This window comes from Somniosus microcephalus, chromosome 16 (assembly GCF_052327205.1).
Source record: "Somniosus microcephalus isolate GS21.2 chromosome 16, FLI_Smic_1.0, whole genome shotgun sequence".
Lineage (NCBI taxonomy): Eukaryota > Metazoa > Chordata > Chondrichthyes > Squaliformes > Somniosidae > Somniosus > Somniosus microcephalus.
Window position 1 is genome coordinate 93,929,323 of NC_141002.1, and position 27,257 is coordinate 93,956,579.

Sequence of the window (27,257 nt, forward strand, 5' to 3'; positions counted from 1 at the left end):
GCGTAAATTAATGCCAAGAGCCTAACAAGTTGTATTCTCAGCTGTCAATATTTGGAAAATGTTGGAAATCTCTCCGCCTCTCTCCCCTCCATTAAGAGGCTCCTTAAAACCTACCTCTTTGACCAAGCGTTGGTTCATCTGCCCTAATATCTCCTTACCTGGCTCGGTGTCAAATTTTGTCTGATAACGCTCCCGTGAAGCGCCTTGCGACGTTTTTACTACATTAAAGGCGCTATAGAAATGCAAGTTGTTGCTGTTAAAAGCGAGATTTATTTATATATATATTATAATAATAAACACAAACCGGTTTAAACGTGTGTTTATTTTGATGGCGAGGCACCTCAATGCGGGCCACATTTTGAATGAGTTGAGATGACTGGGTTCATTTGCAAGGAGCCTGTGCACTCGCCCCTGGCGACTGATGTGCAGCCCGCAGATGGAATTTGTATTTTGGAAAGAGGAGGGGGAGAGAGAGAGAGAGAAGTGAATTCGAACAACAGGATCTGGGCATGGGGAATTGCACAGACATCTGGTCCTAATTTATACAGGATCTCTCCCCCTGCTCGCGTGGAAAGGAGGCGAAGGAAAGCTCCGCATATCCGTCCTGCCTGCTACACTCAAAAGTTTGTGAAGAAAGTTCATCCTCTTTGGCTGTTCTGTTCACCGAAAGGAAAATATCTCCTGAGGGAGGGCCAGAAAGAAGATTGTTTTAAAAACTTGACACCGGACGTGTTCAGCTGGAGTCTGGAAGTGACATTGAGGTAAATTGAAGAATGTTTTAATGGCCAGTTTTGCACATCTGCAGAGGTTATTTTTTTATTCTCTTGTTATTTCGACAGCCGCTGTGCAAGCTGGCCCCAGCCTGGGATGTATTTAAGTAAGTCTTTGCTCGTGGGGCAGTGCAGCCTTCTTCCTTCGAACAGCACACAACGTCAGCACAACATTTCCCCTTCCTTTGGCCATTCCACTACAGATCAGAACCTTTTTTTTCGGCGGAGATCGAAGGGGTGCAACGCCAGCAATTGCATAAAGACAACCGCCCCGCCCACCACCAAAAAACAGAGAGGGCTGCCTTCCTAAAACCTAAATAACTTACAGCGCGTATTGCTTCCAGTGTAAAGCTCAATGTGTGCTCACTGAAGAGGCTTTGCGCTGCTGTCAGATTGTAGGATCACCATTAGTTGTCACAATGTTGTAATCCCCCCCCCCAATGTATGTTCTTTCAAAACTCATTTGTTGAATGGTTATCGTGTCCCTGTGTCAAGATTTTGTTTCCAATACTACAAGCTGATTTGCTCTGAGCCCTGTCTCAGTTGGTAGCACACTCGCCTCTGAGTCAGAAGGTTGTGTGGTTCAAGCCCCACTCCAGAGACTTGAGCATAAAGTCTAGGCTGACACTCCAGTGCAGTGCTGAGGGGGGTGCTGCACTGTCGGAGGTGCCGTCTTTCGGATGAGACGTTAAACCGAGACCCCGTCTGCTCTTTCTCATGGTGGACGTAAAAGATCCCGTGGCACTATTTCGAAGAAGAGCAGGGGAATTATCCCCGGTGTCCTGGCCGATATTTATCCCTCAATCAACATCACTAAAACAGATTATCTGGTCATTTTCACATTGCTGTTTGCGGGAGCTTGCTGTGCGTAAATTGGCTGCCGCGTTTCCTACATTACAACAGTGACTACGCTTCGAAAAAGTACTTCATTGGCTGCAAAGCGCTCTGGGACATCTGGAGGTCATGAAAGGCGCTTTAGAAATGCAAGTCTTTTTTTTCTTTTGACGTCGCTCACGGTTAGTCTGGGGTCTGATGAACGGTGGTAACGTTTAGCTGCTAACCTGATTTGTCCCTTTTAAGGCCACTTCTGTGGTTTTCCTTGTCAAGAAGTGGTCATATTAGGTCGGCAAAAGGCTGAGTAAGTTACTGCTGCTGAAGCAGCTCATAGGAACAGGAGGAGGCCATTCAGCCCTTCGAGCCTGCTCCCCCATTGAATGAGATCAGGGCTGATCTGTACCTCAACTCCATTTACCTATTGCTTGGGTGCTCCTTGATATCTCAACAACTTCTCGAGGTTATCTCAAAGTGAGGGGGAAAAATAGCAGCAATAACTGAGTTTCTTTCTCTCATTGTATACTTTAAAAAATAGATGGTGAAGATCGGTTGTTATGCAAAGTGCGATGCCTGGAATGTAACAGAAGATCTAAACTAAGCTTTAATAGAATAGATAGGTGCCATAACACAAGGAGGTAGTTAGAGACAGCTGTCACTCAGCAGACACCTGCTGGTTTCAGGAAGTAGAGAAGGACATGGTGACAGGCCGAGTTAACTAGCACTCGCTGCCCAGTATTGCCACATCATACGTTAGTTTTTTTTATTTCGTTCATGGGATGTGGGCGTTGTTGTCAAGGCCAGCATTTATTGCCCATCTCTAGTTGACCTTGAGAAGGTGGTGGTGAGCCGCCTTCTTGAACCGCAGCAGTCTGTGTGGTGAAGGTACTCCCACAGTGCTGTTAGGGAGCGAGTTCCAGGATTTTGACCCAGCGATGATGAAGGAACGGCGATATGCTTCCAAGTCAGGATGGTGTGTGTCTTGGAGGGGAACTTGGAGGTGGTGGTGTCCCATGTGCCTGCTGCCCTTGTCTTTCTAGGTGGTAGAGGTCGCGGGTTTGGGAGGTGCTGCCGAAGAAGCCTTGGCGAGTTGCTGCAGTGCATCTTGTAGATGGTACACACTGCAGCCACGGTACGCCGGTGGTGGAGGGAGTGAATATTTAAGGTGGTGGCTGGGGTGCCAATCAAGTGGGCTGCTTTGTCTTGGATGGTGTCGAGCTTCTTGAGTGTGGTTGGAGCTGCACCCATCCAGGTGACTAGGAATTTGCTGCACTGGGAGCCCAGTGGGAAAAAAAAAATTCAGGTCACCTAATGCATGACGTAACGAGGCAGGATCAGCAAATGCTGGTTAACTCTGCCTTTGAACTTCTGTGTACAGGGTAATGGCACATGTGGAGAAGAAAGCTTCATAGTCGAGAGAAGGAATAGAAAGAAACTTATATAGCAACATGAAGTATCAATCCAAAAACTCTATCATTTAGAGAGTTAGCCATGGCGCAGTGGTAGCACTCTTACCTCTGCGTCAGAAGATTGTGGGTTCAAGTCCCCCACCAGCAAAAAATCTAGAGTGACAATCCAGTGCAGTACTGAAAGAGTGCTGCACTGTTGGAGGTGCCGTCTTTCTGATTGGATGTTAATCTGAGGCCCCATCTTGTACACAGAAGTTCAAAGGCAGAGTTAACCAGCACTTGCCTTTCATGACCTCTGGACATCTCAAAGCGCTTTACAGCCAATGAAGTACTTTTGGAGTGTAGTCACTGTTGTAGTATGGGAAATGCGGCAGCCAATTTGCACACAAACAGCAATGTGATAATGACCAAAATAATCTATTTTAGGTGTTGGTTGAGGGATAAATGTTGGCCAGGGCAAACTCCCCTGCTCTTCTTCAAAGCCATGGGATCTTTTACGTCCACCTGAGAAGGCAGACATGGCCTTAGTTTAACATCTCATCCGAAAGACGGCACCTCCGACAGTGCAGCACTCCCTCAGCACTGCACTGGATTATCACTCCAGATTTCGTGCTGGAGTGGGACGCGAACCCACAATCTTCTGACTCAGAGGCGAGAGAGCTGCCACTAAATGGCACCATTGATAGTCTGTGCAGAGTTTTTGGGTTGATACCTAATGTTGATACGTGTCTACAGCACCTCTTGTGTTTAAAGCAAAAAAGCAGGGGTTTGGCTTTAAGTGTTAATAAATCTTATGCTGCTCCTGTATTCATCTTCTTGAAGATGCCAATCTATCATATATCATAGCTGGAGAGGGTGCACCCTGGCGTGGATTAAGTCACATCGGCAAGTCGACTCGTCTGCATGGCTTTCTTTGACTGTACTGTGCCTGAGGATTGGGTTTTCTCCGCTGTCTGCCAAGATTCCATCGCTGGGTGGATATGCATTTTGTGCAACAGTAATGTGTCCGATGGACTAGCTGATTTCCAGTTATCTTTACCACTTGCTTTCCCCATTGTGCATCAGATTAATTTTAAACTGTATTTGAAATTCATTTAGACATTTGTGGTTGCAACAGTTAGCTGTAAAAATCAGTTAATATTTGAACATAAGAACATAAGAAACAGGAGCAGGAGTAGGCCATATGGCCCCTCGGGCCTGCTCCGCCATTCAATAGGATCATGGCTGATCCGAATCTAGACTCATGTCCACTTCCCTGCCCTCTCCCCGTAACCCCTAATTCCCTTATCTGCTAGGAAAATGTCATAGAGTCATAGAGTCATAGAGTTTTACAGCACAGAAAGAGGCCCTTCGGCCCATCGTGTCTGCGCCGCCCATCCATCCCTGTCCAGTCTAATCCCATTTTCCAGCATTGGGTCCATAGCCTTGTATGCAATGGCATTTCAAGTGCTCATCCAAATGCTTCTTGAATGTTGTGAGGGTTCCTGCCTCTACCACCCTTTCAGGCAGTGAGTTCCAGATTCCAACCACCCTCTGGGTGAAAAAGTTCCTCCTCAAATCCCCTCTAAATCTCCTGCCCCTTACCCTGAATCTATGCCCCCTTGTTATTGACCCCCCTACTAAGGGGAAAAGTTCCTCTTTATCTACCCTATCTATGCCCCTCATCATTTTGTACACCTCAATCAGGTCCCCCCTCAGCCTTCTTTGCTCCAAGGAAAACTACCCCAGCCTGTTTAGTCTTTCTTCATAGCTGAGGCGCTCCATCCCAGGTAACATCCTGGTGAATCTTCTCTGCACCCACTCCAAAGCAATCACATCCTTCCTATAGTGAGGCGACCAGAACTGCACACAGTACTCCAGCTGTGGCCTCACCAGCGTTTTGTACAGCTCCATCATAACCTCCCTGCTCTTATATTCTATGCCTCGGCTAATGAAGGCAAGTATCCCATATGCCTTTTTAACCACCTTATCTACCTGTTCCGCTGCCTTCAGGGATCTATGTACATGTACACCAAGGTCCCTCTGACCCTCTGTACTTCCTAGGGTCCTACCACTCATTGTGTATTCCCTTGCCTTATTTGTCCGTCCAAAATGCATCACCTCACACTTTTCAGGGTTAAATTCCATTTGCCACTTTTCCGCCCATCTGACCAACCCGTTTATATCGTCATCTCCATTTTAAATTTATTTAATGTTGCAGCTTCCACAGCTCTCTGGGGTAGCAAATTCCATAGATTTACTACCCTCTGAGTGAAGAAGTTTCTCCTCATCTCAGTTTTGAAAGGGCAGCCCCTTATTCTTAGATTATGCCCCCTAGTTCTAGTCTCACCCATCAGTGGAAACATCCTCCCCACATCCACCCGATCAAGCCCCCTCACAATCTTGTTTCGATAAGATCGCCTCTCATTCTTCTGCGTTTCAATGAGTAGAGCTCTTAAAGATATGCATAGAATTAAGGTTTCACTACACCATTTTTGGATTTACCATTCTCCCCAGTCAATATTTATCCCTCAATCAACATCACTAAAACACATTATCTGGTCATTATCACATTGCTGTTTGTGGGAACTTGCTGTGCACAAATTGGCTGTCACATTTCCTACATTACAACTGTGATTGCACTTCAAAAAGTACTTCATTGGTTGTAAAGTGCTTTGGTATTTTTACGTCCACCTGAGAGTGCAGAAAGGGTTGTGGTTTAACCTTTCAGTCATAGAGTCGATGGGCTGGATTTTGATACTGGGGCGGGCTGGGGTCGTGTAATCCACATTTCGTGTTATCTACCCGATTCTAAATCGATATGGGAGATTGATGCGATTTTAACTTAATTGGCCAATTGAGTTCCAACGTGTGGGAACCCATGGCCAATGAGTTTTTCCAGTCTGAAAGTCGCCTCCGATGACGTCATCATTGCTGCTGCATTTAAGGTCTGCAACAAGCCTTGCTTCTTCTGCAGACTGCCAACCTTTTGGCCTTTGCAGTGAGAGGCACCTGCAGGAAGAATGGCCAGCCAGAGACCTAGGTCTGCACCCAGAATTGATGACGTTACCTTGCAGGCTTTAGTGGAGGGAGCAAGAGCTCATAAAGAGGTGCTCTTCCCTTCTTCAGGGAGGAAGAAGCCTCCCCAGCAAACTAAGGCTGTGTGGATCCAGGTGGCCCAGGAGGTCAACTCTTTGTCAGTAACCCGCAGAACCTGGCTTCAGTGCAGGAAGAGGTTTCATGACCTTCTACGCACTGGAAAAGTGAGTATGAATTTCCCATCACCCTCAATCTGATCCCCATTGCCTCTCCTCACCAGCACTCAGCTTTAGCAATCTCTTCCTCCACATCCCACTTGACACTGACATCCATGCACCCTTACCCATTCCCTCTCTCTCTATGGTCACAGTCACCTAACTATTTGACTATGCAGCCCTCACACTCCCTATCACTGTGATGCTATGAAAACAACTGACAACACACAGGGAGGGCCCTTGGTCTTGCTACTTCACTCCTTCTTTGTCTCCTTCTAAGCATCTATGCTATGGATTCTCTACACTCACTCCTTCATTCTCACTCAACCTCGACTTGTCTCCCTCATTGCAGGAAAAGAGAGCTCACAATAAAAGAAAGAGCGAGGACAGGAGGAGAACCACCCTCAGTAGCCCACCTCACCCCCTGGGAGGAGGCGGTCCTGGAGATCGTGGGAGTGGAGGACGATGCGCAAGTGGGGGGCGGACAGGGTGCATCACAGCAAGCTGGTGAAAGAATAGTTTTCCATCTCTCTCAATGACATTGCATGAGTCGCTGATAATGATTCTGAGGCTCTAACAGATTTGATCATCTGCAATATGCAATGTGCATGTAACCTTGGCATCACATCTCTGACTCTTTCCTTTACTCCCCCACAGGACCATCGCAAGCACCCATCCCCACTAGCCAGGAGGAAGAGCCTGAGCATCCAGACTCCTCAGAGGAAGCTGCAACCTCTGAGGGCGAAGCATCAGCAGAATTCACCGCACCCAGCACCAGCGCAGACACTCACACCTTGGTGGTACCTTCGCGAGATAGAGTAGTGTTGTCACCTGGTGTATCACAGCTCACAAGTGAGCATCAGCAGATTGTGGAGGCAGGGACAGCAGTGGAGTGTCCTAGTCGGAGGGCGCAGGACTCTGCCAGCTCGGCTCAGCTGCATGTCAACCCTCTGCCTCTGGGTCCATCCATAAGATCAGCGGTGCTGGAACTCCAGGAACAGATGCAGGAGTCTCTGGCAGGTTTTGTCTCCAGTGTCGCTGCGAGTGTGGAGCGAATGGAGGAGTCCATTGCGAACATGAGCAGAGCCTTTGTGGAGTCATTGGCGCATGAACGCATCACCATGGAAAGGATGGCAACCTCCATGGAGGTGATAAGGGGTCTGGACAGGGTGGATGTGGAGAGGATGTTTCCTCTTGTGGGAGAATCTAGAACTAGGGGTCACTGTTTAAAAATAAGGGGTCGCTCATTTAAGACAAATGAGGAGAATTTTTTTCTCACAGAGGGTCTTGAGTCTTTGGAACTCTCTTCCTCAGAGGGCGGTGGAAGCAGAGTCTTTGAATATTTTTAAGGCAGAGGTAGATAGATTCTTGGTAAGCAAGGGAGTGAAAAGTTATCAGGGGTAGGCGGGAATGTGGAGTAATTGGATCAGCCATGATCTTATTAAATGGCGGCGCAGGCTCGAAGGGCCGGGTGGCCTATTCCTGCTCCTAATTCGTATGTTCGTATAAGTCGCCAGAGTGCAGAAAACATGGTGAGTGTTCTGAATAGAATGACATCTCTGGAGGAGCGATGGTCATCTATTGAACAGAGAAACCAGACCTTCATGGAAGTCCTTCTGAGTAGGACTGCCATTGCAGATATGGGTCCCCATGGCCCCTCTGATGTGCAGCAAGGTGCTCTCAAACCACTTGCAAGCGCTGAGGGGGACCTGACCCATGAGAGTGGCAGACATCAAGGAAGTGGGGGCTCCTCTCCAAGCGCTCACACTTCCATGCCATTGCAGAGCCCTCGGTCAGAGCCTCACCAGAGTCCACACCCATCTGAGATCGGCGTCTCAACCCCTGCACAGCCGCAGGAGCAGCAGACTGTTGACGAGCCTTCACAGGTTCGCAACCCCAGAGGACGCCCGCCAAAGGTGTCGAGACAGGAGCAGCAAGAAAGTAAGCAAGGGGCCTCCACATCTGCTGAAGCCACAGGGGAAGCATCACGTAGGAGAACGCGTAAAAGAAAGATACTGCACAAATAGTCACAAGGGTAGTCACTTGGGTGAAATTTGATGTTTTATGTTAAAAAGCCATCAGATGATTACTGTAAATAAAAAATCTGATGGCTACTGCTGTAGTTGTGGCGTGTGTCATTTCACGAATGGGACTTCCACATTGAGGGCTTAGGATTACTTGGTATATGCCTCAGTTGAAGGTGGCGAGAGGGGTTTCCCAGGAGGTCACATTGGAGATGGGTGTCAGGCTCCAAACTTCCACAGCTGTGGTTATACCTGCTAAAAGTTCCCCCAGACCTGAAACAACAAAGTCCTGCTACCTGCAAATGATGGCTGATCAAATATTCTATTTAATGGTGGAGCTGCAGCTAATAGTCAGCAATCCAATTGTGCTCCCGCCAGGTTTCACCGTTGTGTTTCAGAGCAGGCGTGCTTCACATCAGAAAAGGGTTAAAATCACCAAGGCCTATCAAAATGGCATTATAGAGGCAATTTAGTGCTTGTTAAGGGCCTTAATGGCCTATCCCGCCTCTTGGAGGCGGGACGGAGACGGGACCAGTAGACACAATTTAATGAAAATTGCTTGGAGGCGGGGTTGGGCCCGCCCGCCAGTTTTTGCAATTTTAACCCCCCACACGCCTCCAATCCCGCCTCAACGGCTCCCATAGAGTCATAGGGCTCGATTTTGCCAAGCACGAAGAGGCAGGTTTGGAGGCGTGTGAGGTGGTAAAATCGTAAAAAATGGTGGCCGGGCCTGATCCCGCTTCCATCCCGCCTCCGAGCAATTTTCCCACATGCATGTTTTCTGACCCCGTTTCCATCCCGCCTCCAAGAGGCGGGATAGGCCCTTAATGCCCTTAACAACCACTTAATTGTCTCTATTATCCCATTTTGAGAGGCCTTTCCGATTTTTAGACATTTACCTCATCCTACACGCCTCCTCTGGAACACGCCAGGTAATCCTGGCGGCCTCACAAGTGGATTGCTTACTAACAGCTGCAGCTCCACCATTAAAAAGGAGTTTTCACCGATGATCATTTGCAGGTGGCAGAACTTTGTTGTCTCAGGTCTGGGCGAACTTTTAACAGGCCAACTCATTGTTGTTGAAGTTTGGAGCCTGACACCCATCTCCAGTGTAACCTCCTGGGAAACCCCTCTCCTCACCTTGACTGAGCGCTTCCTCAACTGAGGTATATACCAGAAGCATGGCGACCATTTAATTCCTTTCCTCCTGGACATCAGATTCGAACGAAGACCAGCCGCGACAGCAGCAGAACCCTGAACAACAGCAGCACCAACAACAGGAGCATCAACAGGAGCGCCAAGCTGCTAGTCACCCACCTGAAACTGCACAGGCCAGAAGGCGCCAGCATGCGACAACATTGCTGCCCGGGATGCAAGGGACGCATGCATCTTGGCCAGATTTGGTTAGCCTGCACAATCAAACACTTTTGTCTCGCATCTTACCAGAGCATCGACAATGGACAAGAACCTATGGATTCCTATCACTCTGACCACCATACTGACAATTGCAAGGCACCCTAAGCCCTCAATGTGAAAGTCCCATTTGCGAAATTACACAGGCCACAACTTCAACAAATCTGTTTATAATACAATGACAATGATGGCTGGGCCAAATACAAAACATCACAGCACCCAAGTGACTACCCTTGTGACTACTTGTGCTTTATCTTCCTCTTACGCATGCTCCTACGTGGTGCTTCCCCTGTGACTTCAGCAGATGTGGAGGTCCCTTGCTCACTTTCTTGCTGCTCCTGTCTCGACGCCTTTGGCTGCCGTCCTCTGGGGTGGCGAACCTGTGTGGACTCACCAACAGTCTGCTGCTCCTGCGGCTGTGCAGGGGCTAAGATGCCCATCTCAGTTGGGTGAGGACTCTGGTGGGGCTCTGACCGAGGGCTTTGCAGTGGCATGGTCATGTGAGCACTTGGAGAGGAGCCCCCACTTCCTTGTTGTCTGCCACCAACATCCCTCTCATGGGTCAGCCCCACTTCAGAGCTAGCAAGTGGCTTGACAGCACCTTGCTGCACTTCAGGGGGGCCATGAGGACCCATTTCTGCACTGGAAGTCCTACTCCAGAGGACTTCTAGTTCTGAACAATTACCATGTTTTCCATACCCTGGCGACTAAGCTCCTCCGTGGCCGGAGCCATCCTCTCCTCTACTGTAGCCATCCTTTCCACAGAGGTTGCCATCCTTTCCGCGGTGATGCGTTCATGCGCCAATGCCTCCACAAAGGCTCTGCTCATGTTCGCGATGGACTCCTCCATCCTCTCCACACTTGCAGCGACCCTGGAGACAAAACCTGGCAGAGACTCCTGCACCTGTTCCTGGAGTTCCAGCACCGCTCTCCTTCTGGATGGACACGGAGGCACAGGGTCGACATGCAGCTGAGCCAAGCTGGCAGTGTCCTGCGCCCTCCGACAAGGACTCTCCACTGCTGACCCTGTCTCCACCAGCTGCTGATGCTCACTTGTGAGCTGTGATACACCAGGTGACAAGACTACTTTATCTCGCGAAGGTCCCACCGAGGTGTGAGTGTCTGCGCTGGTGCTGGGTGCGCTGAATTCTGCTGACGCTGCGCCCTCAGTGGTTGCAGCTTCCTCTGAGGAGTCTGGAAGCTCAGGCTCTTCCTCCTGGACAGTGGGAACGGGGGCTCAATGTTAGTGAGAGAGATGCCTAACTATTCTGTCACCAGCTTGCTGTGATGCGCTCGTCTGTCCATCCCCCACTTGGGAATCCTCCTCGATCCTGGCGATTTCCAGAGCCGCCTCCTCCTACGTGGTGAGCTGGGCTACTGAGGGTGGCCTCCTCCTGTCCTCGCTCTTTCCCTCTTATTGTGGGCTCTCTTTTCCTGCAATGAGGGACACAAGTGGAGTTTGAGTGAGAATGAAGGAGTGAGTGTAGAGAATCCATAGCATAGATGCTTAGAAGGCGACAAAGGGCCCTCCCTGTGTGTTGTAAGTTGTTGTCATTGCATCACAGTGAAAGAGAGTGTGAGGGCTGCATGGTCTAATAGTTATGTGAATGTGACCATAGAGAGCGGGAGTGGGTAAGGGTGCAGGGATGTAAGTGTCAAGCGGGATGTAGAGGAAGAGGTTGGCAAAGCAGAGTGCTGGTGAGGAGAGGCGATGGGGATCAGATTGAGGGTGATGGGAAAGTCATACTTTTCCCGTGCGGAGAAGGTCATGAAACCTCTTCCTGCATTGCAGCCAGGTTCAGCAGCTCATTGATATGGAGTTGACCTCCTCGGCCACTTGCAGCCACACAGCTTTAGTCTGCTGGGGTGGCTTTTTCCTCCCTGAGGAATGGAAGAGCACCTCCTTATTAGATCTTGCTCCCTGCACCAGAGCTTGGAGGGAGGGCTCATCAAAGCGAGGTGCACACTTTTGCTTGCTGGTGGATATGGTCGGTAAATGAAGTCCTTCATACAATGTCCAAAGCGTTTCCAGTCTCCAGAAGAAGCAAGGCTGCTTGCAGGCCTTAAATCCAGCAGCATTGATGACGTCATCGGAGGCGACTTTCTGTATGAAAAGCGTCATTGGGCCAGGGGTTCCCACACACTGGAAATCAATTGCCTAATTAGGGGTATATCGCAATTTTTCAACACTTCACTTCGGAGTCGGGGTCCTGACATGCCCCAGTCCGCCCACACTGGCAAAATCGAGCCCATAGAGTCATAACGGCACAGAAGGAGGCCATTCGGCCCATGAAGTCCGTGCCGGCTCTCTGTAGAGCAATCCAGTCAGTCCCATTCCCCCGCTCTATCCCTGTAGCCCCGCAAGTTTATTTCCCTCAAGTGCCTATCCAGTCTCCACTTGAAAACATTGACTGTCTCCACTTCCATCGGCAGCAAATTCCGAAAGACTGAGGAGACCTCCCCTGCTCGTCTTCGAATGGTTAGAGTAATCGCCACCTTACACTGTCATTTATAGTTAGGCTATAATGCTATTGGAAACACTGTGGGGTATAATTCAGTTTGGGCAGGGTTGTAAAATGGGGGTGGTGGTGGAGGCGGGGGGGGGCACCTGTTACACAATCCCGCAGGATTTTCCTTTCTGGGTATAAAGAACGGGCGGCCACACACATGGCACCAGGTCTTGACTGGCCCAAAAGGGGGCCCCTCAAAAAAAAAACTTTTTCAGTTTTTATTTTTGCGGGTCCAGGAGGAGCAGGAGTGTTCCCGGTGAGCTCCCCAAAAAATTCCGGCCTTCTGCCGATGCACCTGAAGCCCCCTTCACTGGATTGCAGGTACAGCAAGCAATAAGGAAGGCAAATGGTATGCTAGCCTTTATTGCAAGGGTTTTGGAGTGTAAGAGTAAGGAAGTCTTGCTGCAATTGTACAGGGCTTTGGTGAGACCACACCTGGAGTACTGTGCACAGTTTTGGTCTCCTTATCTGAGGAAGGATATACTTGCCTTGGAGGCGGCGCAACGAAGGTTCACTAGATTGATTCCTGGGATGAGAGGGTTGTCCTACGAGGAGTGATTGAGTAGATTGGGCCTATACTCTCTGGAGTTTAGAAGAATGAGAGGTGATCACATGGAAACATACAAGATTCTGAGGGGGATTGACAGGGTAGATGTTAAGAGGTTCTTTCCCCTGGCAGGGGAGTCTAGAACCAGGGGGCATAATCTCAGGATAAGGGATTGGCCATTTAGGACTGAGATGAGGAGGAATTTCTTCACTCAGGGGGTTGTGAATTTTTGGAATTCTCTGCCCCAGAGGGCTGTGGATGCTCAGTCGTTGAGTATATTCAAGGCTGAGATCGATAGATTTTTGGACTCTAGGGGAATCAAGGGATATGGAGATCGGGCCGGTGAATGGAGTTGAGGTAGAAGATCAGCCATGATCTTTTTGAATGGTGGAACAGGCTCGAGGAGCCGTATGGCCTACTCCTGCTCCTAATTCTTATGTTCTTATGATTCCAGACCCGAGTTGCCGGTTGACTCCGAGTGTGAGCCAGCCAGTTTCCCGCCTTCCCCGACCGGAGAGCCGCTGCGAGGTGCACGTTTGGCGCCCACAGGTTCCTGTCGGCATTTGAATGAAGCCCCGAAGCGGAATTAGGCTCGAGCCACAAGTCGGCACGGACTGGCCGCGGAGCAAATGCTCTGCTGACTTTGCGGCAGTACTGGGGGCGGTGGGGGGGGGGGGGGGAGGGGAGGTTGATTCTAATGTCTGCACCCCACCCACAATATTCCCCGAAAACACAATCTTGTTCGAGTCTAATGAGATTTTATTGATGACATGAATCAGTCATTCATGAAAGAAAGACTTATGAAATAATACTGAGTGGCCTGCGGGTGGCACCGTACAGGGAGAGTATAAATACTCGGGCACGGGCCCAGCTTGTGCAGGACATTCTTAACAGGAACTAGTGGAGGACACAACTAGACCTCCATGTTGTAAAACAGTTGATTAAAGCTTTGTTTAACGCTTAGACCAAGTGCCTAGTAGTTTTCTTACATCAATTGGTGCTCTCATTTCTCAGGCTCGTTGTTAATTAATGTTTTTCTTTACCTCACTATCCCTACAGATCAGAGCATTTGCTAAGCGACAGGGGAAAATAATGGCATTAATTAGAAAGAGTAAGTATGCTGCAAAGCAGCGATTCTTATATTTGTCGACTTTGAAATGATATCGGGATAGATTCATCATAAAGGTGGCATCTGGGCATCCAGGCAGCTAAAAAGGAGTGGGTCAGTTACCTGCTCTGTACCCATTCCCCAGGGATTTTTAACGGCGCTGTTTTGGATGCGGTTGAGGCGCCCGCCTAATTCAGGCCGAAGCCTCACACATGACTGCAAATTGGGATCCCATTGCATCACTAGAATGTCGATGGCCTTTTAACATGCAGCCCTGCTCAGTTAAGTGCTCCTCCGGGCCCTGCAAGGAACGTCTTGATGCCTGCTGACCCGAGCTCCCCACCCCTGTCCCCCCGCTGCCCCTCCTCCCCCCACCCCACCGCCACCTTCCCACCGGCGAGACCCTGCCAAAATCCCTTCCCTGCCACTTACCTTCCAGCCCGGCGGGCAGCCTCCGGGCCACGCAATTTTATACAGCCGGCGGGATGTAAATGAGGCCCAGGAGTTAAAATAGCCCTGGTCTCAAGTTGTTGCCGTCGAGGGAGTTTGACGCTCGCCGCGCCCCCCAGCCTACCCAAAACCCACTCCCAGTTAATATCTCCCAAAGTGTCCCAAGGTGCTTCACAGAGGCAGAACGGACTGTAGTTGGGGAAGAATTGGGATGGGGTGACGGGTGCCATGGTCTAAGAGGCTGGTTTTGAAGAATGTTGGGAGTGCCGTAGATATCCCCTCACGTTCAGTGGTGAAATGCATTCCTAAAGCAGTTTGAAGACTTGCTCCCTCTGCCCTGTATCTACTAGCGCAGTAGTGGGACATGGGAGTGTAACAGTTAAACTCCCTTTTGTTCTGGACTGAATTTCCCTGTCTTACACACATGTATTCCTTTAATCCTTCCCCAGGCAGGTTGAGTTAACACTAGGCAAGACAACGTTCGGTTCAGTTCGTTAGCTGCTTTATTCCACAGTAGGCAAAACATGGAGAACACTTGTTGTGTCTGTGTGTTGATAGAGACACTGAAGACAGGAGTTGGTTTCATAGGTGTTTACTAAACAAAGTCTGGAGGGGAACTAACTGATACAACACAATATACAGGCTTATATAGCCCGAGTGGCCATTACCGGCATTACAGTACACATGGGGCTCTTAAAGGCACATACACTACAATTCCTCCCCTTTTAGCCAACCAGTACATAATATTTTAAGTAATTATTAATTACATGTTACAAGAAAAATAAACTACACATTGCTGCATTTAATTAATTATAAGTCAGTCTCTCTGGAGGCTTCCTGACTCGGTCCGGATAACGCTTCGGGGGTGTAGTAGTTTCTGGTGGTGTAGTAGGTTCTTTTGGCAAGGCTGATTCGGCTTGAATGCCAGTGTCGGGTTCATCGGGTTCCAGTATCACCGGATCGGAGGTAGATATGGGTATCTCTACTTCATCGTTAGGCGTATAGAGTTGTGGTGTAGGTTGTCCCTTTTCGGATGACTCTATGACTTGGTCAGCATGGCGCCTTATTATGCTTTCTCCGATGTCCACGGTATACATCAGCGGTCCTAGTCGTGTGCAGATAGTTCCAGGCTGCCATTTCTCGGTACGGTAGTCCCGGGCCAAAACTTGTTGACCTATCTGGAAGGTTCTAGTTGGCCTTTCATTCATGCCTTGAAATTGCCGGTTCTCCACGTCCCTTCTGATGTTGGGCTTGATCAAATCCAGCCAGCATCTTAGGCTTCTATTGAAGAACATCATGGCGGGAGTTTGGTTTGTAACCATATGTGTTGCATTCCTGTATGCGAACAAGAAGTTATCCACCTTGTGCTGAAGTTTTATGTCTTCATTACCCATGGCCTTTATGGCCTTCTTGAAGGTCTGGACAAACCTTTCAGCCAATCCATTGGTGGCGGGATGGTATGGGGCAGACGTGTAGTGCTTAACCCCATTGTTTTTTAAGAACTTCCTGAATTCTTCGGACACAAGTTGCGGTCCATTATCAGAACAGATCTGTTCCGGCAGCCCATTCCTGGCAAATATGGTCCTTAATACTGTGATGTTTTTTTCCGTGGTGGTGGAGGACATCTTTATTACCTCCGGCCACTTGGAGTGTGCATCAACCGCGATTAAGAACATTGAGTCCATAAATGGACCAGCAAAGTCGATGTGTACCCTTTGCCAGGGAGATGAGAGCCACTCCCATGGATGTAGAGGGGCTTGGGGTGGAGCGTTTTGGACCTTCTGGCATCCTAGGCAGCTCTTGGTCATTTCTTCGATGTCTCCATCGATACCTGGCCACCATACAAACGCCCTGGCTAGGTTCTTCATTTTCACTCCACCCAGATGCCCCTCATGAAGCTCCTTTAGAACTTTATCCTGGAGTTTGGGTGGAATCACCACTCTGGATCCACACATCAAGGTTCCTCGGCACACTGACAGCTGTTCTCTTCTTTGCGAGAATGCTGGCAACAGTGGTTCGCCATGTGCTGGCCATCCCTTCACTGTTAAATCGTAGACTCGTGAGAGAGTCGGGTCATTTCTAGTTTCCCTTTCAATGGCAGAATTTGTTACTGGTAGACATTCGACTATGGTAGAGTGGAAAATCTCCACTGGGTCTACGGTAGGTGCTTCTTCTACCGTTGGCAACGGTAGGCGCGATAACCCGTCAGCATTTCCATGCTGTTTTGATCCTTTGTAGTCTATGTTGTATTGGTGTGCCCCTAGAAAAAGGGACCACCTCTGTAGCCTTTGCGCTGTCATAATGGGAACACCCTTTTTAGGGTTGAATATGGAGATGAGGGGTTGATGGTCAGTCAACAAGGTAAATTTTTGTCCGTGTAGGTAATGGTTGAATTTCTTCACTCCCCATACCAGACTGAGTGCTTCCCTGTCGATTTGGGCATAGTTATGCTCAGCTGAGTTCAATGAGCGTGACGCAAAAGCTATCGGCCGTTCCGAGCCATCAGGGAATTTATGCGATAATACTGCTCCTACACCGTAAGGGGATGCATCGCATGCCAGTCTGATTGGCAGTGATGGGTTGTAATGAGCCAAAACTTCTTTGGACGTGATTAAGTCTTTGCATTTATGGAAGGCACGTTTACAGTCTTCGCTCCATTTCCAAATTACTCCTGTTTGTAGCAGTTCATTGAGAGGGTGTAGAAGAGTTGATAAGTTCGGTAAAAATTTATGATAGTAATTTATTAATCCCAGGAACGACCTTAATTGTGAAACATTTTCAGGTGCTGGGGCTTTTATGACCGCTTCAATTTTTTCAGGTGACTTATGCAACCCTTCCTTATTAATTATGTGGCCACAATATGATATTTGATTTTGGAAAAATTCGCACTTGGGGCGATTTGCTCGTAGGCCCCGTTCTCTCAGCCTAGTGAGCACCTGCTCCAAATTGGCAAGGTGCTCGTTGTCGTTTTCTCCTGTTACAAGGATGTCGCCTAGGTAGCATTGAGTCCCCGGAATCCCTTGGAGGACTTGCTCCATAGCTCTTTGCCAGATAGCTGGAGCGGATGCTACTCTGAAAACCAGTCAATTGTACTGGTACAGACCTTTGTGTGTATTTATCATGAGATATTTTTTAGAGGCCTCTTCAACCTCCATCTGTAGATATGCCTGTGCCAAGTCAATTTTGGTGAAACGTTTCCCTCCGGATGGTGAGGCGAAAATATCTTCTATCCTCGGAAGAGGATACTGTACCGTGTGAAGGACCGGGTTTACAGTCACCTTGAAGTCTCCACAGATGCAAATTTTTCTCTGTTCTTCAGATTTATCATTATTCAATGCTTTCTTCATGACTGGAACGATGGGTGTTGCCCACTCGCTCCAATCTATTTTGGATAATGCGCCTGCCTTTTCCAAATTCTGCAGCTCTGCCTCGACTGCTGGACAAATTGCGTATGGCACCGGTCTTGCCTTAAAAAACTTGGGAATTGCTGCATCTTCCACTTTTATGGAGGCGGTGATGCCTTTCAAGGTTCCTAGTTTCTCTTGAAACACTTCTTTGGCGTTGGCCAAGATGTCTTTTAATCGTTCAGGTATGACGTCATCATTATTTTTTTTCTTACTGGTCACCGTCAGTGCCTGAATGGAGTGCCAGTCTAAACGTATTTTCCTGATCCATTCACGTCCCAACAGCGGTGGACCACCATCTTGTAGAATGTATAAATACAACTTTTGTATTTCCTTGCCGTTGTATACAACAGGCACCCTTATTTTCCCTTTGGGGTATACTTTCTGCCCCGTATATGTTTTCAAGATAATGGATGTGTCTTTTAAAGGTATATGCGGAAATAGCCGCTCGTAATCCCATCGATTTATGACGGTCAGAGCTGATCCTGTATCTAGCTCCATTTTAACTGGGGACCCTGCTATCGTGAGGGTAACCCAAATGGTCTGGTAATCATCTTTGGCAATTACATAATGTAATTTGAGACAGCTTAGTCTCTTGTTTTCAGAGTCGCTATCGCTCTTCTGGTCTTCGGAGCTACTGTCCGTCATCATTTGTACCTTTCTGTACTTTTCTTTATTGATTTTTTTTTCCTGTCTGTGGATTTTTTTTGTCCAGATCGGCATACCCGTGCAATGTGTCCAATCTTTCCACATTGCCTGCATGCTTTGTCCTTGAACCAGCAGTCCCTCTGGTCATGGGTGGATCTGCCGCAGTGATAACATCTCTCGAAACCCTGTGTCATTTCATGGGTGCCGAAGTCCTGTGTCTTTTGATGTATCTCTGCAGCTCCTCTTGCGGCTGCTTCGTATGATACAGCCATACTGAAAGCCTTGTCCAGTGTTAAATCTTTTTCAGAAAGCAGCCTTTTCTGTGTTCCTTCGCTTAAGAGACCGCAGACAAATTTGTCTCGAAGATAATCTGCTAGTCCTGCCCGAATTGGCAGTGTTTTGATAGCTTTCTTAATTCGGTGAGGTAATCAGCGTTACTTTCATTCTTGTGTTGATTTCTCTTGAAGAATTTGAATTGTTCCGCTATCAGCAGTGGTGTTGGGTTTAAGTGCTCCTGTAGGGTATCAACAATTTCTTTAAAAATCTTGTCCTTTGGTTTGGCTGGAGTGATTAAATTTCGTAACAGCCCGTATGTCTTTGCGCCCATTAGATTTAGCAGTACAGAAGCTTTTTTTCATCTTCTATTCCATTTGCGGTGCAATATACCTCCACTCTTTCCACATATGTGGTCCAATCCTCTATCTCGTTATCAAAAGCATCAATATTGCCAGACTTAGGCATCCTAGAAATAAAATGGCGCTTCCCGCGCTTTTCTTTCTTTTCTGCAGAAAAGATATGGCGCTTCCCGCGCTTCCCCGCCGCTGCTGCCGATGACAACGCTGTTTCCCGCGGTTTCCGTTCTTTTTATTTATTTATTTACAGTTGGAGACTCGTTCCCGCCGGACACTCTCTAGGTCTGAACGCTGACCTGCTTGCAGCGCCGGCTGTCTCCCGAGTGCTCCCTCCCTGTCTGTTACTGCTTGCCTCCGCTTTCGCTGCTTGGCCCAGCTGTAGAGCCAGCCACTGGAGCCCCAGCCCGACGCCCAGTAAGGATTATTGCAGTACCTGCCACCAGCTTGGCCAGCTGGTGAAACCACAGCTTTTTCTTTTTCTTGATTTTTCTTCAACTTTGGACGCCAGAGGAATCGATGTCCTTGAGGTGCTGCCGAATTGCAGGTAAGTCCGTTTCCAATTCGTCGCCACTGTTGTGTCCGTGTGTTAATAGAGACACTGAAGACAGGAGTTGGTTTCATAGGTGTTTACTGAACAAAGTCTGGAGGGGAACTAACTGATACAACACAATATACAGGCTTATATAGCCCGAGTGGCCATTACTGGCATTACAGTACACATGGGGCTCTGAAAGGCACATACACTACAACACTGAGTACGCGGAGAAACACATGGTATAATCAGTACAACTTCTACTCGTGTACTATTGCAAAGGTACATAGTCAACACACGTACGCTAATCGACTTTGGCCGACCTTTTACTTAACGTAAAAACACAACTTTCCCTGACAAGGGCAGAGGATGAACCCTTGCAACCTGCTGCTACCTGACTCTTTGGTGTTTGTCCTTATTTTAAGTGGCCTCCCTCCTTCACTCAGAGATCCCTCCAAAACATTTTGTCAACACCAAGAGGCAAGGTGTCTTCCTGAATGACCGGGCGTTGCAAACAAATTGACCATTGTTTGAGACATTTGAAACACCTCTCATCTGCCAAAGAATTCACAACTCAATGAGAGGCTGTCTGAGGGAACTAATCTATTTTAAGGAAGCTTCTGCTCAAAAAACACATATTAAAAAAAAAACCACTTTGGCCTGGAGTTTCCGCTCGGTTGCGCTTTTTTTTTTCAGCGCAATTCGTCCAAAATTGGCCAAACCAGCGCCAAAAAAAGATGTAGGAATTTCAAGCGCAAATCGAGTTCCCGCACCCCCCCCCTCCAGATCAAATTAATCACCACGGCAAGCTTCTGCTAATTGTGCCTGACATTAACCTTGTCATTCATGTGAAAATGACTTATGTAATAATACTGGGCGGCCTGCTGGTGGCGCTGTCCAGGGAGAGTATAAATACTCTGGAAAACAACAGAAAATGCTGGAAAAACTCAGCAGGCCAGGCAACATCCGTGGAGAGAAAATAGAGTCAACGTTTCGAGTCAAACTGTTGCCTGGCCTGCTGAGTTTTTCCAGCATTTTCTGTTGTTATTTCGGATTTCCAGCATTTGCAGTATTTTGCTATCGTATAAATACTCGGGCATGGGCCCAGCTTGCTCAGGACATTCTTTAACAGGAACTAGTGAAGGACACAACTAGATCTCCATGTTGAAAAACAGTTGATTAAAGCCTTGTTTAATACTCAGACCAAGTGCCTAGTAGTTTTCTTACGTCCGTGCCCGTTTGTGAGCCTTCGAGGAGGCTCTTAAAATTAAGCTGGGTTTTTTTTAAGGCTCAAGGACATTAATAGGCACCTTTTATAAACTGTTAAATATTTAAAAATATTTAATTTACTCAAACTGACCAGTGTGTACACCAATGGAACTAGTAAATGGTTCAGTATAATATATTTTTTTAGTCATTTTCAGTGATTTTAAATCGGGTTACTCACAGGCGGTGGACTCTTACTGAAAATGCTTATTTTTTTTAATGACGAACCCATTTTCAGCTGTATTAAAGAATACTGCACCAGTTTAAATACATCAAGGAATTAAAAAAAAACAATTATGTTCTAAAACACTGCCCGATTGCATTGATTCATGGACGATTTTACGTTCAGCGATATGCAAATGAGTTTCAGCAGAAACTTGAGCAAAAACTTCAGTTCTGAAAACTAGCGCAATTCACGCCCAGATTGCCAATTGCGCCCAAATCAGAAACTCCACCCTTTTCATGTCCAATTCTTTTCCCTGAAAAAGTGGCCAAAGAATCCTGAACCACGCCAAGCAGTCTATTGTCAACACTTAAGAATAGGTTAGAACATAAAAACATAAGAAATAGGAGCAGGAGTCGGCCATTCGGCCCTTCGAGCCTGCTCCGCCATTCAATAAGATCATGGCTGATCTTCTACCTCATCTCCACTTTCTGCACTATCCCCATATCCCTTGATTCCCTTAATATTCAAAAATCTATCGATCTCTGTCTTGAATATACTCAACGACTGAGCCTCCACAGCCCTCTGGGGTAGAGAATTCCAAAGATTCACCACCCTCTGAGTGAAAACAGGTTAGATAGGCGGTTGATGGAAAAGGTGGATAAAGGGATATTGGGACTGGGCAGGCACATGGGATTAGGGCTACTGCTGGTGTGGAGGATTAACACCAACACGGATGGGTAGGGTTGAATGGCCCGTTTCCATATTAATCGTAAGGTAAATCGATGTAAAAGAGCTGCCTGGACTCTGATTGGTTCTTTCCTGTGGTGAACTGCATGGGCCCGACTCAATGGGCTTTTTGCCATGTAGGTCCGAACCCTCATCTTCCCACTCCATGTCACAATGTGCTGCACTGCTATCCAGCCCTACAACCCTCCGAGATCTCTGCGCTCCTCCAATTCTGGCCTCTTGCACATCCCCGAATGTAATCGCTCCACCATTGGCGGCCGTGCCTTCTGTTGCCTGGGCCCAAAGCTCTGGAATTCCCTCCCTAAACCTCTCCGCCTCTCTACCTCTCGCTCCTCCTTTAAGAAGCTCCTTAAAACCTACCTCTTTGACCCAAGCTTTTGGTCATCTGCCGATATATCCCCTAGCTCCGTGTCAAATTGTGTTTGAGAATGCTCCTGTGAAGCGCCTTGGAATGTTTTACTATGTTAAAGACGCTATATAAATACAAGTTGTTGTTGCTATCATAAATTAATTAGTGACCCCTGAGCCTAAGCTTTCCAATTGGTGTTATTTTAATGCTGGCAATATCCCAAAGCTCGGTGTTAAGATAAGGCTAATCAGGAAATCAAGGCTCCAGGCCCAATGTTCTGGTGTCTCGAGGTGCTTTCACAGTTTACCTCCTGTATTCTGATTGGTTAAAACGCATTGCAACTTAAAGACATCAATAAGATACCAAGCTCATGAAATAAAAAATTGGTTTAATATTTCACTATGTTTAAAACAATAAGATTTTTTTTAATGATTTGTTTAGAATGAGCTTCGTTTTACTTGTGAGGTGCTGATAGTTCCTTTTGGGTTTGCTCTTCTCAAAACAGATATTTAACTTTTTAATGTCTTGTTTCTTTCTGTATTTCCATTGATGTTGTCTTTCTAGTTAATCAGGGCCTGCTGTTCCTGGTCATTCTGACTTTCTGTCTGGTTCTGTATAACAAATTTCACAACATGCTGCTCTACGAAGAGGAATCAGGTGAGCGTTCCTGTGTTGTCCGGGGGATGGGGTTCATATCAGATTCTGGGAGTTGGCAGAAGGCTATATTACAAAACTGTTCAGATTTGAAGCAATTTGACATTTAGACGGGTTACACGACTTGACTCAGTTGGAAGAACTCTTGCCTCTGAGTCAGAAGGTTGTGGTGTTCACAGTCCCACTCCAGAGCTTTGAGCGCATAATCTAGGCTGACCGTCCTAGTGCTGCACTGAGGGAGTGCTGCACTGTCGGAGGTGCCGTCTTTCGGATCAGACGGTAAACCGAGGCCCCGTCTGCCCTCTCAGGTGGACATAAAGGCGGGAGAATGGAGTTGAGGTGCAGGTCAGCCACGATCTCATTGAATGGCGGAGCAGGCCCGAGGGGCTGAATGGCCTCCTCCTGTTCCTAATGTCCCTGGAAAGTTCGCAGGTCCCATCTCCTGTGCCAAGTTAAGCAGGGCAGCAGTTCAGTTTCATATTTAGCCTCAGGGCCTCTGGACTGGGGAGTGGAAAAAAGCAGCCAGGACCTCAGCTGGAAAGAGTGTGTGTATGAGTGGCGGTCAAGTGACTAATGGACTGCTGCAAAAACTCTCCTTGAATGAATCGTCTGCTAACATGGGAACACCACCATCTCCAAGTTCCCCTCCAAGTCATACACATCATCCTGACTTGGAAACATATTGGCCCTTCCTTCATCGTCGCTGGGCCAAAATCCTGGAACTCCCTCCCTAACAGCACTGTGGGAGCACCATCACCACACGGACTGCAGCGGTTCAAGAAGGCGGCTCACCACCACCTTCTCAAGGGCAATTAGGGATGGGCAATAAATGCCGGCCTTGCCAGCGACGCCCACATCCCATGAATGAATTTTTAAAAACATACGCTATCGGGATTTACACATGCAGAATTGCCAATTGGGCAAGCTACGGGAAGGTGCTGGGCACCTGGGAAACCAGACCCCGCACGAGGCTCCAGGAGGGGAGGGGAAAATACCTGGGTGAAAAGAAAGGCAAAAAGATTAACAAATGATTTCTGAAACTCGAGGAGATTGCCAGGAAATCTTGGAATCTCATCTGAATTGGCTGTGTTTGTATCAAAACCTGGAAAATAATTGGAATATAGGCAAACCGCAGAGACATTCCCATCAAGTCAATAATTAAGAATTCATAGAATCATACAGCACAAAAGGAGGCCATTCGGCCCATCGTGCCTCTGCCGGCTCTTTGCTAAAGCATGGCGGAAAAGTACTATTGGCGCGAATTCATGAACTCATTTCTCTTATCTGGAAGGGGATCTCAGAGACGCCGTATTTGTGACCATCTTCAAGAAAGGTGACAAGTCTGATTGCGGTAATTACAGAGGAGTTTCCCTGCTGTCTGCCACAGGGAAAGTCATCGCAAGAATCCTCCTCAATCGCCTTCTCCCAGTGGCTGAAGAGCTCCTCCCAGAGTCACAATGCGGATTCCGCCCACTAAGGGGCACAATGGACATGATCTTCACCGTGCGCCAATTACAAGAGAAATGCAGGGAACAGCACTGACCGCTGTACATGACCTTCTTTGACCTCACAAAGGCCTTCGACACTGTCAACCATGAGGCATTATGGGGATGGAATATAAAAACAGGGAGGTATTGCTGCAGTTGTACAAGGTATTGGTGAGACCGCACCTGGAATACTGCATACAGTTTTGGTGTCCATACTTAAGAAAAGACATACTTGCTCTCGAGTCAGTACAAAGAAGGTTCACTCGGTTAATCCCGGGGATGAGGGGGTGGTCATATGAGGAGAGGTTGAGTAGATTGGGACTCTATTCATTGGAGTTCAGAAGAATGAGAGGCGATCTTATTGAAACATATAAGATTGTGAAGGGGCTTGATCGGGTGGATGCGGTGAGGATGTTCCCAATGATGGGTGAAACTAGAACTAGGGGGCATAATCTTAAAATAAGGGGCTGCTCTTTCAAAACTGAGATGAGGAGAAACTTCTTCACTCAGAGGGTGGTAGGTTTGTGGAATTTGCTGCCCCAGAAAGCTGTGGAAGCTACATCATTAAATAAATTTAAAACAGAAATAGATAGTTTCCTAGAAGTAAAGGGTATTAATGGTTACGGGGAGCAGGCAGGAAATTGGACATGAGTCTAGGTTCGGAATGGTCATGGCCCTGTGGGTAGTGGAGTGGGCCCAGGGGCCGTGTAGCCTGGTTCTGCTCCTACTGTGTTCTAATTCTGTGTTAGATTTCAGGAGATGGTTTTATTCCTGTTCCTGGCTGGGGTGGAGATCGCCTTTACAGAAGGTAAGTACTGTAGAAAATATAGGGACAGAGTGATCTCCTGGAAGAATTTCGATCGCCTAGATGGGTCGGAGAGGAATTTCCCAGATATTTTTCTCCCAAATTGGCCATTGGGTCTTTATCTGGTTTTTCGCCTCTCCCGGGAGATCACATGGGTTCGGGTGGATGCACAGTGATAGAAGATTTGAGGTTAGGATCAGATCAGCCATGATCTTATTGAATGGTGGAGCAGGCTCGAGGGGCCGATTGGCCTACTCCTGCTCCTATTTCTTATGTTCTTATGTTCCTCAAATTCGGCTGCCCTCAAAAGTTTGTCACCATCCTCCGCTTGCTTCACGATGACATGCAAGCCGTGATCCTGACCAACAATTCATGTATGGACCAGGGGTGAAGCAAGGCTGTGTCATCGCACCAATACTCTTCTCGATCTTCCTTGCGGCAATGCTCCATCTCACCCTCAGTAAGCTCCCCACTGGAGTGGAGCTAATTTACAGAACAAACGGGAAACTGTTCAACCTCCGTCGCCTCCAGTCCAGATCCAAGGTCGTCCCTTCCTCTGTCGTCGAATTACAGTATGCAGATGACACTTGCGTCTGCGCACACTCGGAGATCGAACTCCAAACCATCGTTAACACCTTCACCGAAGCGTATGAGAGCATCGGCCTTACATTAAACATCCATAAGACAAAGGTCCTCTACCAACCTGCCCCCGCCACACAGTACTGCCCCCCGATTATCAAAATCCATGACAAGGCCTTGGACAACGTGGACCACTTTCCATACCTCAGGAGCCTACTGTCAACAAGGGCAGACGTCGATGACGAAATCCAACACCGCCTTCAGTGTGCCAGTGCAGCCTTCGGTCGCCTGAGGAAGAGAGTGTTTGAAGACCATGGTCTACAGAGCAGTAGTTATACCCATCCTCCTGTATGCCTCAGAGACATGGACCATGTACAGCAGGCACCTCAAAGCACTGGAGAGGTACCACCAACGCTGCCTCTGCAAGATCCTGCAAATCCATTGGCAGGATAGGCGCACCAACGTCAGTGTTCTTGCTCAGGCCAACATCCCCAACATCGAAGCTTTGACCACGCTCGATCAGCTCCGATGGACGGGTCATATTGTCCGCATGCTCGATACGAGACTCCCAAAACAAGCGCTCTACTAGGAGCTCCGACACTGCAAGAGAGCCCCAGGTGGGCAGAGGAAACACTTCAAGGACACCCTCAAAGCCTCCTTGAAAAAGTGCAACCTCCCCACCAACACCTGGGAATCCCTGGCCCAAGACCGCACAAAGTGGAGGAGAAGCATCCGGGAAGGCGCCGAACACCTTGAGTCTCTTCGCCGGGAGCAAGCGGAAGCCAAGCGCAAGGAACACACGTCAACCCAAGCACCCCACCCACCCACCCCTTCAAACACCATCTGCCCCACCTGTGACAAAGACTGTAGGTCCCGCATTGGACTCATCAGTCACCTGCAAACTCATTTTTAATGTGGAAGCAAGTCATCCTCGGTTCCGAGGGACTGCCTAAGAAGGAGAAGGAGAATTAATCCTGCCCCCCATAGCCCTGCAATTTTTTCCCTTTAAATATTTATCCAACTCACTTTTGAAAGTTACTATTGAACCTGCTTCCACCACCCTTTCAGGCAGCGCATTCCAGATCACAACAACTCACTGCGTTAAAAATAATTCTCCTCATCCCCCCTCTGGTTCTTTTGCCAATTTTCTTAAATCTGTGTCCTCTGGTTACTGACCCGTCTGCCAGTGGAAACAGTTTCTCCCTATCTACCCTATCAAAACCGCATATTATTTTGAACACCTCTATCAAATCTCCCCTCAACCTTCTCTGCTCCAAGGAGAACAATCCCAGCTTCTCTCATCTTTCCACATAACTGATGTGATTCTTACAGGAAATGCCAGAAAAAGGTAAATTGCCCAGGAAAACCCTGAACCAATCCTGTGTGGGAATAATTAGTTCTTAATTAAAAACACTGGAGAAAGTGCAAAAATATTTACAAGGATGGTACCAGAACTAAGAGGGCACAATTCTCAGGAAAGACTGAAAAGGCTGGAGCTCTTTCCTCTAGAAAAGAGGAGTGACCTAATAGAGGTCTTTAAGATTTTGAAGGGGTTTGATAAGAGTATATTTAGAGAAGATGTTTCCACAGTGCCTTGTGTTGGCATGTTAGTCAACTATAGGGGGGTGGGGGGCGTGGGATGGAGTGGCGGGAACACTGCAGCTAAGTCTGATTTACGTCCTCTCACTCCCAG

At 47.9% G+C, this 27,257-nt stretch overlaps 1 protein-coding gene across 1 annotated transcript in view; it reads left to right on the forward strand.

The window, feature by feature from the left end:
* The first annotated feature begins 434 nt into the window (after positions 1-434).
* The window catches only part of LOC147106392 (glycosyltransferase 8 domain-containing protein 2-like), a 54,640-nt gene continuing 27,817 nt past the window's right edge, over positions 435-27,257 (forward strand). The window contains exons 1-3 of the mRNA XM_086009458.1: positions 435-761; positions 13,797-13,848; positions 22,604-22,696. Coding sequence (XP_085865584.1) covers positions 13,830-13,848; positions 22,604-22,696 — 112 coding nt within the window. The 5' untranslated portion in view covers positions 435-761; positions 13,797-13,829. The remainder of the gene's footprint in view (positions 762-13,796; positions 13,849-22,603; positions 22,697-27,257) is intronic.